Below are 12,496 nucleotides of genomic sequence, written 5' to 3'. Positions count from 1 at the left end.
AGTTTCAAAAGGGAAACTTGAATGCCACTTCATAAATTAGGGAAGAAGTTAGTGAGCTCATCTACTAGGCACTTACTGACCTGATACTATGGGCCACACATTGTGTAAGGCGAGGTTTTTCAGATTTATTTAGGAATCCAAGAAGTAACAGTCCTGACACATATGAGCATGTAAGCTCTTTGTGTACACATACATAAGTGCTTACAGCTAGTTGCTGTGTCAGATCCTTAAAGAGAGAGATTACACCAAACCAGGATCTTTACAAAAAGTGTGTGTGTGGTATAGGATGTGTGTGTGTATGTATGTGTGTGCACACACACTATGGATTGAATCCAGGGCCTTGTACCTATTAAGCACCCACTCTGCCATTGAACTATATCCCCAGGCTTCAAATTTTACTTATGTTACTTTTAGGTATCTTTTAGCCTATTGATGGTCTAAAAATAGATTTTAACTTTTACTAATTAAAATATATTTCCTGGGCTGGAGAGATGGCTTGGCGGTTAAGCGCTTGCCTGTGAAGCCTAAGGACCCCTGTTCGAGGCTCGGTTCCCCAGGTCCCACGTTAGCCAGATGCACAAGGGGGCGCACGCGTCTGGAGTTCGTTTGCAGAGGCTGGAAGCCCTGGCGCGCCCATTCTCTCTCTCTCCCTCTATCTGTCTTTCTCTCTGTGTCTGTCGCTCTCAAATAAATAAATAAAAAAATTAAAAAAATATATATATTTCCTCACATAGAGACTCCAAAATACACCAAGGATGCTGAGTAAATGTGTTTAAGTAGCTTATTGTATCATATAAAAAAAGAGGGGGAAATGCCATCTTGCAAGACAACTACATAGTATGAGAAAAAAAGCTGACGGGGTCACAAATGACATTCTATTGTTAGGAACAACAGAATACTAAATGGAGTTACCTTTTGTTCTAACCTAGAGCTTTAAACAGTCTTGTTCTGAACTGATTTGAGGTTTTGATTTCAAGAAAGAAATATGGTTTTGTTTTTTTTTTTTCTCTAAAAGGTGAATGGAGAAGCCAATCTACCCCACAGTTTGAAATATTTATAACTTAAAAACATAAGAGAGTCTGATAGGAACCATTGGCTGGACCCTAGGATGTAGGAATTTGGGCCAGTGTGTCTATTATATTCAACATTAACAGCAGCTGAACACCATTTCTTTTCCCCACTAAGCCTTTCTATTTTTCTGGACTATATGTTTAGTGAATATTCTTATCCAAAAAGGCAGGGGGAATCATTTTGGAATGAAAGGGCATTTTTATATTATATTCAATCAACTAGGAAAAATGGTTTGGAAGTCTGTCCTGTGCCAGACACAGTTCTGGGTTCTGTAGAGACAGCAGAGAGCAATCAGATGTGACCCTGTCTGCCAAACTTGACATTCGAGGGGTGCAGAAGTGTAGAAGGCAACAGATAAGTAAATGAGAAAATTAGATAGAGGAGGCCAATACAGGGCAGTTGAAAAATGGGTTTCCTCCTGTGCATCTGGGGCTCAAACTCACCAAAGTCTTCCAAGAGACTGTTGAATATGCCTGTTATTCAACTAGAGTGAGTGCAAGGGAGTTGGAGTGTGTATACTCTAAGTCTGCCCTCCTAGGTTGAGGACTGCTCTCCGTGAACTACCCAGAACTCTCAGCCTGCTCTGCATGAATTCTCCTACAGAGGAAACCTCAAGGCAGACAGTCATGTGTGTTTACAGCAACACTTGAGATCTTTGGGGCTGTGTTGGCATTTCTGTCGCTTTCCCAGCTCTGGCCCTTCAGACCTTTTTGAAACTTTTTGCTTTTTTTCCTTTTAGTTTTTTTCTTTATTTATTTGCAAGGAGAAGGGGGGGGGGGAAGAAAGAAAGAAGAAAGAGGAAGAGGAGGAGGAGAGGAGGGGTGGGGAGAGAATGGGTGCATCAGGGCCTCTAGTCACTGCAAATGAACTCCAGATGTATGCACCACTTTGTGCATCTGGCTTTACATGGGTACTGGGAAATCAAACCCTGGTCTTTAGGCTTTGCAGACAAGCACCTTAACTGCTGAACCATCTCTCCAGCCCAACTTTTCACCTTTTTAACCCTTTACAGTCATTCTGTAACTTACGTATATACATAGATAGAGATATTTGCTGTATGATGTGTAATGTGTGATTTGAGAGTTAACACTGGCATTAAGACTGGAATAAAAGAACATGGGCCAGGTAGCCAGAAAATTATGACTGTTTGACAAATTTGCCATTATTGAAACTGCCCTGCCATGTGAATTTATTGTTTATTCAATAAATTCTGACATTGTGGAAAGACACAAGCATGTTCATCTATGTTTCTGACATAGCATGTTCATGATAGATACCCTTCCTTCTCTGGAGTCAGGCTTGGCAAGCCGTCCATTCTAGACCCATAAGATGCTCTCTTCTAGAACAATAAAGCCAAGACTGAACCCACCAGGGCTTGTCCTAGGATGGGGGGGGGGTGTTCTGACCAGGCCATCCACCATCTGTGCCATGTCTACAGACTTGCTCCAATCTCTGTCCTTTTCTAGGCTGGTTTTGGCTGGCTCTTTAGGCTTCACTTCGGAGAGCTCATTTCTCTGGCTTGCAACCCCAAAGATCCCAACAATAACTGCTGACTAATGAGAATTGGTGTTAACAGAGAATGGAAAGAACTTTGAATTGAGCTATATTTTTCCCCAGAGCAGACCCTAAACAAGGTCTGGACCAGGTGGCTCACTAGTGTGGTGATGGCAGTGGGAGCTCCTGCTCTGCTCTCATGCTCCTAACCTGCTCTTCTCTCTGGGATGACAGGAGGGATGGGCCTCTCCTACAAACCTTGTTTCTGCCTCACCAGCTGTGCCTGGAAGGCTCCCTCAGGGCGGAATGGGAGGAGTGAAGGGCTGCAGGAGGGAGAAGGACCCACTCCCTGGTGTTGGCTTGCTGTTCCACTCTGGCACTGCTTCTCCTATGGTCTGCCTGTTCCTGTCCTGCTAAGTCTATGTGTTGAAATCCCCATTCACAAGGTGATGGTATTAGGAAGTGGGTCCCTCGGAGGTAATAGGTTATAGTGGGGGATGTCTTCATGAGTGGGATTAGTCCCCTTACCATCAAAGAGGCCTCAGAGATGCCCTGTCTACCTGTGAGCTTAGAATGAGAAAGTACTGTCTAAGGACCAGGACATGGGCCCTCACCAGACACCGAATCTGCCATCACCTTCATCTTGGACTGCACAGTCCTCAAAACTTTGGAAATGTATTTCTGGTTTCCAGAAGTTCTCTGGCCCATCCTATTCTGTTTCACCAGTCTGAATAGATGAAGCCAACTTCTTTACTCAGTTCCCTCATTGAGCAACAGCTGAATTCTGATTTTCTGCTTATTTTATTTTATTATTTTAGCAATTGCAGAAGCCAGCCTCATTTCAATGACATTAAAGGCACCCCGACTAGCCTGTAAAAACACCCTCCTCACCGGGTGTGGTGGCACAAACCTTTAATCTCAGCACTTGGGAGGCAGAGGAAGAAGAATCACCATGAGTTCGAGGCCACTCTGAGACTTCATAGTGAATTCCAGGTCAGCCTGGAGTAGAGAGAAACTCTACATCAAAAACCCAAAAAAGCTGGGCATGGTGGCTCATGCCTTTAATCCCAGCACTCAGGAGGCAGAGGTAGGAGGATCATGGTGAATTTGAGGCCACCCTGAGATTACATAGTGAATTCAAGGTCAGCCTGGACTAGAGTGAAACCCTACCTTGAAAAACTAAAAAAGAAAACAACCCCCACCAAAACAAACACCCCCCCCAAGTTATCGCCCCCCCCCCCCCAAATTGCCAGGCGTGGTGGCACATGCTTTTAATTCCAGCACTCAGGAGGCAGAGATAGGAGAATCACCATGAGTTCAAGGCCATGCTGAGACTATATAGTGAGCTCCAGGTCAGCCTGAGCTAGAGTGAGACCCTACCTTAAAAAACCCAAAACAAACAAACAAACAAAAAAACAACAACAAAAACCAAAACCCTCTCAGAGGCCTGGCTTTCTAGGTTTCCAGGTAGTATTAATTGTAATTTCTTCTAGGAATTGTGTTTGCTGACCAGAAGTGGCCCATGAGTACCTAAGTCCCTGCACAGCCCCACCCTAGGCAGCCAGACTTCTTATCCATTCAGAACCACTGAGAACAGACTTTGATCATTTCACCCCTAAATGCCTCTAAGCATTGCTCACTTTCCACCAATACTGGGATTTAAATCTAGGGCCTAATGCATGCTAGGCAAATGTTCCATTACTAAGCTATAATCCCATCCTGTATGCATTGATTTTTATGAAGCAGAAGCACCAGGTTGAGGGAATCCTTGGAGAGAATCAGCTTTTAGGTGGCTCCTTCAGTCTTTTGCCTCCAGACCCTCATTCTCAGCTCAGATGACTAATTGGAGTGTCCGGACCTGCCCACCTCCATCAAAGTTGCCTCTGGCTTTTTCACATGCAGCCACAGGTCACCATCTTTAATATATGGGTTTATACTTCATCTCCTGGTACCAGTGGTGGGACAGGCTAGGTGTCCCCTTAGAGGATGAATGGTTCAGGGACTCCTCCCTGGGGCTTGGGAGCACACTGCCTTGTACCTTCATTGGACCTGGCAGTTTTTTTTTTTTTTTTTTTTTTTTTTTTTCCGAGGTAGGGTCTCACTGTAGCTCAGACTGACCTGGAATTCACTCTGTAATCTCAGGGTGGCCTCGAACTCACACTGATCCTCCTACCTCTGCCTCCTGAGTGCTGGGATTAAAGGTGTGCACCACCATGTCCAGTGGACTAGACAGTTTTTATAAGAACCTGTCTCACAGCCTTGACCAATGTTCTACTTAAGTGTTCTCTTTTGCCTTTTTAAATATTTATTTCCAAGGAGGGGGGCAGAGAGAGAGAGAGAAAGAGAGAGAAAAAGAGAGAGAATGGGCATGCCAGGGTCTCTAGCTGTTGTAAACAAACTCCAGATACACATGCCACTTTGTGCATCTGGCTTCTTTACATGGGTACTGGGAATAGAACCTGGGTCCTTAGGCTCTCAGGCAAGTGCCTTCACCACTAGCCATCTTACTGGCCCCTCTTGCCTTTAAAAAATATTTTTATTTATTTGCAAGGAAGGAGAGGGGAGAGAGAGAGATGAACTCCAGATGCATTCACCTTTTGCATCTGGCTTTACCTGAAGTATTGAGCACTAGGGAATTAAACCTTGGTCATTAAGCTCTTCAGGCAAGTTCCTTAACCACTCAGCCATCTCTCTAGCCCTATTTTGCCCTTTGAATAAACTGATGATTCTTAAATTTTTTATTTCGGTTTTTTGAGGTAGGGTCTCACTCTAGCCCAGGCTGACTTGGAATTCACTAGGTAGTCTCAGGGTGGCCTTGAACTCATGCCAATCCTCCTACCTCTGCCTCCTGAGTGTTGGGATTAAAGGCGTGTGCCACCATGCCTGGCTTCTTAAATCTTTTAAAACATATTTTATGTATTTATTTGAGTGTGTGTGTGTGTGTGTGTGTGTGTGTGTGTGTGGGCTCATGCACACATGTGCACACGCATGACATGTTCTTTTGCCACTGCAAAGAGAAGCCAGACACTTGCATCTCTTTTTGTGTCCAGATTATGTGGGTGGCTGGGGAATTGAACCTGGGCCAGCAGACTTTCTGAGATTTAAATAATTTAATTTAATAAGTATTATATAAGAACACAATTATAAACTATTTTAAAAATAATTTTATTTGCAAAGAGAGAGAGAGAAAGAGAGAGCGAGCACAAGAGATTGAGCATGGGTACGCCAGGGCCTCCTGCCACCGCAAATGAACTCCAGACACAGGCACCGCTTTGGGCAACTGGCTTTACTGGGCACTGGAGAATTGAACTCAGGCCTTCAGGCTTTGCAAGCAACTGCCTTTAACCGCTGAGCCATCTCTCCAGTCCTATAAACTGTTTTTGCTATAAATCACCTTGAATGATTTTCAGAGTGACATGTGACCCCATGGCGTAAGGCACAGGTACTGTGCAATAGTGCTCATAGCACCATTTATGAGGAGAGTTGCCGTGTAAATCAGAATTTAAGAATTTGTTTTCCAGGAGTGTCAGACATCTGTGGTAGGGACTTGAATGCTCACAGAGTATTCAAGTGTGAATCACCCTACATGTCCAGTTGCTTGTGTTAGGAAGGTTGGTGGAGCAGAGTTCACCAGTGCAATGGGTGAGAGAATGCATCTCCATCAGGTTGAACAGAGAAGAGGTGGTGAAAGTCTTTGGCGATTGTAACAACTTCATGCTGTGACTATGAAACACAAGTCATATCATGGAGAGCGGTGGCTTTAGAGAGTCACCCAAACCCTCATTAGATCTTGTGTGATAGGGGCAGGAGAGATGGCTCAGTGATTAAGGAGCTTGCCTGCAAGTTTGATTCCCCAGTACCCATGTAAAGCCAGATGCACAAAGTGGCACATGTATCCAGAGTTCATTTGCAGTGGCTGGAGGCCTTGGTAAACCCATTCTTTCTCTGTCTCTCTTTGCTTGCAAATCAATTAATAAATTTAAAAAAGAACTTGTATGAGAAAAAAACCCTTTAAGCCACTTAAGTTTTGAGGTTGTTTGCTGCTGAAGTAAAACTAACCTAGCCTAATATATTCTAGGATATCTTAAAAATATTTTTGGCCACCATTTACACTAAAACATATATTTTATGTCATGAGCTAATATATGTAGATGGACAGACATACACACACTTCAGAAGCAGATATTTAAGGAAATAATACTTATCCTTAATCTGTGCATGATCTACTTGAGTCTATCCTTTTAGAAGTGCTGGTATTGACTTCCCAAATTGAATTTACAATCCACTAACCGATGTAGCCTGAGTCTGAAAAAAAGCTGCTGTTGGGCTGGAGAGATGGCTCAGTGGATAAGGCACCTGCCCACAAAGCCTAATGACCCAGGTTCAATTTCCCAGTGCCCATGTAAAGCCAGATGCACAAAGAGGCACACACATTTGGAGATTGTCTGCAGTGGCTGGAAGCCCTGGTATCCCCTTTCTCTCTGTCTCTCTCTTTTCTCTCTCTCTCTTTGCAAATAAATAAATAAAGAATTTTTTTTAAAAGAAAAAAGCTAAGCCAGGCATGGTGTCATACACCTTTAATCCCAGCACTTGGGAGGCAGAGGTAGGAGGATCACTGTGAGTTTGAGGCCACCCTGAGATTACATAGTAAATTCTAGGTCAGCCTGAGCTAGAGTGAAACCCTACCTCGAAAAACAACAACAAAAAAGAAAGAAAGAAAGAAAAAAGCTTCTATCAATAATAATCTATGTGTGACTTCGTTAACCACATGCTTATCATGCATATTGACCCAAGCAAGCTTTTAAGACCTCTCTTTGGTAACTTTTTATTATCTGCTCCTACAATGAATGGAGGTTTTCCCCCCATATATGATACATCACATCTCACATAATTTCTGGAAGGCAATGTTTTATTGTTGAGCTTCCTAATTTACAACATATATTTTTTAATTTACTTAAAAAATTTGTCATAGGGAGTAACAATATTAACCTGATTGTTCTTCACTTATTTTCAATTTTAAAATAAATGACTATAAATAACTGTCTCTTGCATTAGGATCAGGGTATCATAAAAACACCACTAGCCAGACATAATTCAGTGTTAATACTGATGCAAAAAAAAAGAGAGAAAAAGAGACCAAATATGTATATATAGCACTCTATATTTTTATATACTATATACTCATATCAAAACTTGCCATTCTATTAAGAAGCTGATAAGGTACTCTCTAATTTCATAAATTATACCACAACTGTGAAAATATGGACAACTATTTTATATTGTTGCTGCATATGTAAGACATTTAATGTTTATACACAGAGGTGAAAAATTACAGAGGTGTTGTAATGAGCACAGATGAACAAACATTTTCACCTGAATTTCCACTGGCTTTTTTCTTCAGCCAGAATCATCTTGATATTCTCTGAATATTCTTTTAGAGATGAATATGGTGTCTGTTTCTTCAATAAATACACAATACACACATTTAGGTATATGTGTGTATATACATTTATACAAGTGTATATATACACATATATACACACATGTATATAGTCTACATATGTATATATATATTTGTGTGTGCACTTATGCAGACATGCACACATAATGTCCTTTGGTTTATTTTTAGACCATTAATATGAAATGAGTTTCAATGATTTCCATTTTTTTTCTTTAAATCTAAACTGGTTTAAAAAGACCTTTGCAACAAGTAATAAATTTCTTTTAAAAATCATAAATATTGTTACACTTAAAAGCACAATACAGGGAAAGTCAAAGGTGTCAGAGAAGACAGAAATTCATGCCAATATGGGAAGAAAAGAAATGAGTGAAGTTTTGAAATTCTTTCTTAAAGTTGCCACCTTTAGGAAATAAAACCAAACATTCTTACATTGCTGGCTTTAGTCAAGAAACTCCAGGCTCCACACATCCTCCCTGGAAAGGGAGAGCTGGAGCCTGGAGTGGCTGAGAAGGGATAATTTCTTGGGAATGGCTGGACACTGGTTGGGGAGGGGACAAGCCAATTCTTGGGTAGGACACAAGTGATACCAGGTTACTTTGGTAATAACTGGGAATGAAATGGTGTCTTCAGGGGTTGACAACTATAACCTTTGGGTTGCATGTTAGATGCTCATGGGTTTCTGAGTTGCTGAGATGGTGGCTCTATGCGGTTCTTAAATGGCATCTTCTTTGACTCCCTTCGGGCCTAAAGTTACTGGGGGATGAGCTGGCATGTCCCGCCTGTCAGCAGAAACAGCTCCTCACAATCACAGGTCCATGTGGACACGGCCACCCATGTCCTCCAGTGTTCCCTCAACGTCCCCAGCCTCCTCTGGGATGGTAGCCATGTTCCCCAGCACATCAATGATATCACAAGGAAGATATTTCTCTCCAGTGGTATTTTTGGGAAATAAAGCCCTAGTCAGATGTGTGTAAAGCTGTTAAAACCAAAGCAATACACCCCTGCCTCTTACTTAACAAGAAGCCCCAAAGCCACTTAGGAGAAGGAATATTCCTATTTTTCAAACTAATAAATTGTTCTTCATCAGACATGTTGCCAGATCTGCCTTAATTTTTCCTTGTTTGGATAGCTACATGAGTGCCAGATAACTGTCTCCCCCCCCCGTTTGTGTGTGTGTGTGTGTGTGTGTGTGTGTGTGTGTGTGTGTGAACCTATTCAAATTCCAGCACATTTTATCACAACTTAGAGCAGAGCTGGCGAAAGAAAAGCCATCTTGTATGTCATACTGGCTGGGCAGGGTGCATTAAGATTTGGATGTTGGTGGTAAATTTCCAGTGCTCATGCTGTTTGATCCCTTTTGCCTGTCCAGTAATTAGGGCTCTCTATGGCACGTTTCTCATTCATCATGTCACCTTTGTCTACGTCCCTGCCCAATCTTGCTGAATTCAAGCCATTTGTCTCCTAAAGATGTGTAGGTTTCCCTTTGCTTCTCCAGCCCGTGGAGTTCACTCTGTCAGCTTTCATTTCCATGTTATTTAACACCTCCTCATCTGAGACCACAGACAAACGTTCTTGGAGTCATTGAGTGTGGCTTATGGGTGTGTTCTTTTCCTCTTCTCGGATATGAAAATAAAATCGAGGGCAAGCTGTCCCAGTTTTGTTTGCAGTCTGTCACCCGTCTGAATGGCAGAAATAAAGAAGGTGGAGTCACACAGAGGACACAGATGTTGGTGGGAACACTATATTTGGGGCACAGAATAAAGACGATTGCTTCCATGGTAATGAAAATAAACATCGACAGTGGGCAAAGCTTTAGGTGGAGAGGGTAGGCTTGCTTGTTCGGGTGGTGGGAAGTGCCCGGTGGGTGCTAGACTGAGGAGCGAGGACAGGCCGAGGCGGGGGCGAGGGGGCAGTGGAGGCGGAAGCGGAACGGCAGCCCTAGTTTTTACTCAGGATACTCTGCAGACTTCTCTCCACGGCTTCATCCAGCTCTTCCTCCAACTCCTGCTTCTTGGACATAGCCAGCTTGGACTGGTAATCCTTCACTACCTGATCGATGTACGGGGCGCTCTGCGTGCCGTGCAGCATCAAGGTCCATTCCTTCAGCACCCCCTTCTGGGGTGCGCTGCCCACAAACCCCAGCTCCAAGGTCCAGGTTCCTCGGGCATCCTCCCCCCAAGTGTGGGTGGTCATGAAAGGCCACTTGTCAAAGCCCACCTTGGAGTCGTCGTCTCTTGGACGCCGGCTCAGCAAAATGGACTTGGTGCCCATGGGGGAGGTCATGTTGATGTTGAGGTCTCCTCTCCTGGTTGCGTTGACCGTAATGACAGCTTGAACGTGCTCCAGGTAGCGGACAAAGTTTTCCTTTCCCTCACAGGCGTCTGTTGTGAGGGTCAGCACCAACTTGCCGGTGGATGGTATTTTCCTGGGGACAGAGAGAAGAGATCTGGTAAGGGAAGGTATGCGCACCACGCAAGGGGGTGCTGGGGAGGAGGAGCCCTGAACGCTGCTTCAGGAAGTGCAGAGGCGTTGGGGCTAATCCTTAAGGCAGATCTGTGTGAATCCGAGCAACCCGTCGTATACTCAGACCCTTCTCTGTAAAAAGGGAAGGTAGCAGATGTTGGGGTCCTCAGACATCCCTCAAGTTCCATCAGAGTTACCTTAACTGCAGCTCTCACGTAGTCTGACCGCTTGCCCCTGCTTCCCTACATACGTACTTGCTCAGCCTGTGTGTAGGGCGCCCAAAGGTGTTAGAGGTTTAACCCTCTGCCACTAATTGACAGGATAAGGTTGATAACTATATCCTGGTTTCTCTGTTTCTTAGTGGGATGACTCAATGTCCCCAACTGGGTAATCTCTATGAGGCAAGAATTCATAATGCCTTTAAAAATTTATTTTTATTATTTATTTATTTGAGAGAGGGAGGGGGAGAAGGAGAGAGCGAGAGTGAGAGAATGGGCACTCCAGGGCCTCTAGCCACTGCAAACAAACTCCAGATGCATGCGCCACCTTATGCATCTGGCTTATGTGGGTACTAGGGAATCAAACCTGGGTCCTTAGGCTTCGAAGGCAAGCTCCTTAACTGCTAAACCATCTCTCCAACCCTATAATGCTTTTTTTAAGGTGCTAAATACCTCAATAACTGGAAACTATTGCTGATACAATTGTTGAATATTTCTTACTGGACATGCTTGAGACCCTAAATGCATCTTCAGAGTTTGGATTTTCTAATATGTGCTTATGAATAATGAAACATTTGGGGCTGTAACCCAACTCCAACTAGAGAATTCATGTATGTATTGTAGATATATTATATACCTGTCTGAAGGTAATCATAAACACCTGCTCACGCTGTGGGAATTTGCCTAGCCTATGTATAGGCCACACCTTTGCGCTCTTGTGTTCTGAGACTTGTCTCATGAGGTCCAGTGTGGGCTTTCTCCACCTGTGGCATCATGTTGGCATACAAAAAAGATACGGACCTTGGAGCATCTTTGACTTTCAGATTAGGTATACGCAATTACTTTAGCACTAAAATAATGCTGAAGTTGGATTAATTCTAGTGGAAGTTTATAAAACGAAACCACAAGTGACTTTAGAGGTGCTTTTGCCACAGAATTGGAGAGCTTGTCGGGTCAGGCGGTCAGCCCAGTGACTCTCTGCACCATCTCCTTTCTAGAGATGGCCTTTGAGTGCGAGACGCTCCCAGGTACTTGCACTACACACATAAGAAAGGAAACTACACTTTAGGACTGCTCAGTGTAACAGGAAGACTGCAGACTGTGGGAACAAACCTGCTTGAATTCTAATTCTGTTGCTACGCTTACTGGTCATGAGAAGGTGTCCAAATTATTGATGCACTCAAAGTCTCACTATTGTGGGTGGATCTTGCGAGGTTAATAAGACCCTATGCAAAAGTCCCAACCACAATGCTTAGCTCAGTTAGGTTCTATTGCCTATGCCATCCTTCTTCCACATGACTTTTATTATGGAGTCCTAATTATAGATATTTATCTATTTTTTGGTTTTTTGAGGTGGGGTCTTACTCTAGCTCAGGCTGACCTGGAATTCACTATGTAGTCCCAGGGTGGCCTCAAACTCACGGCGATTCTTCTTCCTCTGCCTCCCAAGTGCAGTGATCCTCTGCCTCCTGAGTGCTGGGATTAAAGGCATGAACCACCATGCCTGGATTTATATTTTTAAAACACATATTTTATAGAATACATCTATATGATCACACATCCCAAGTTTGGTGCAAGCCTGATTCTACATTGACCTTGCAATCAAGATCATAAACCCAGGAGGGATTTTTGAAGCATACTGCATTTGACTAGTGAAGGCCTTCTCCCTGGAGCAAATTGAAAGTATGTGTTTAAACAGTCTCCATGGAGTAACACTGTTCACCATTGATGCAGAACCATAGACAGGACATCCATTGGTTGTGGAGACCCAGTGATCGTGGTGGAAGCG

At 43.5% G+C, this 12,496-nt stretch overlaps 1 protein-coding gene across 1 annotated transcript in view; it reads right to left on the bottom strand.

The window, feature by feature from the left end:
- Positions 1 to 7,837: 7,837 nt before the first annotated feature.
- Pcsk2 (proprotein convertase subtilisin/kexin type 2) overlaps positions 7,838 to 12,496 on the bottom strand; it is a 316,714-nt gene continuing 312,055 nt past the window's right edge. The window contains exon 12 of the mRNA XM_004668723.2: positions 7,838 to 10,451. Coding sequence (XP_004668780.1) covers positions 9,965 to 10,451 — 487 coding nt within the window. The 3' untranslated portion in view covers positions 7,838 to 9,964. The remainder of the gene's footprint in view (positions 10,452 to 12,496) is intronic.

The sequence above is a fragment of the Jaculus jaculus genome, chromosome 8 (assembly GCF_020740685.1).
Source record: "Jaculus jaculus isolate mJacJac1 chromosome 8, mJacJac1.mat.Y.cur, whole genome shotgun sequence".
Classification (NCBI taxonomy): Eukaryota; Metazoa; Chordata; class Mammalia; order Rodentia; family Dipodidae; genus Jaculus; species Jaculus jaculus.
Note: the sequence above shows the minus strand (reverse complement) of the source record. Positions and strands in the feature narration are given on the sequence as shown.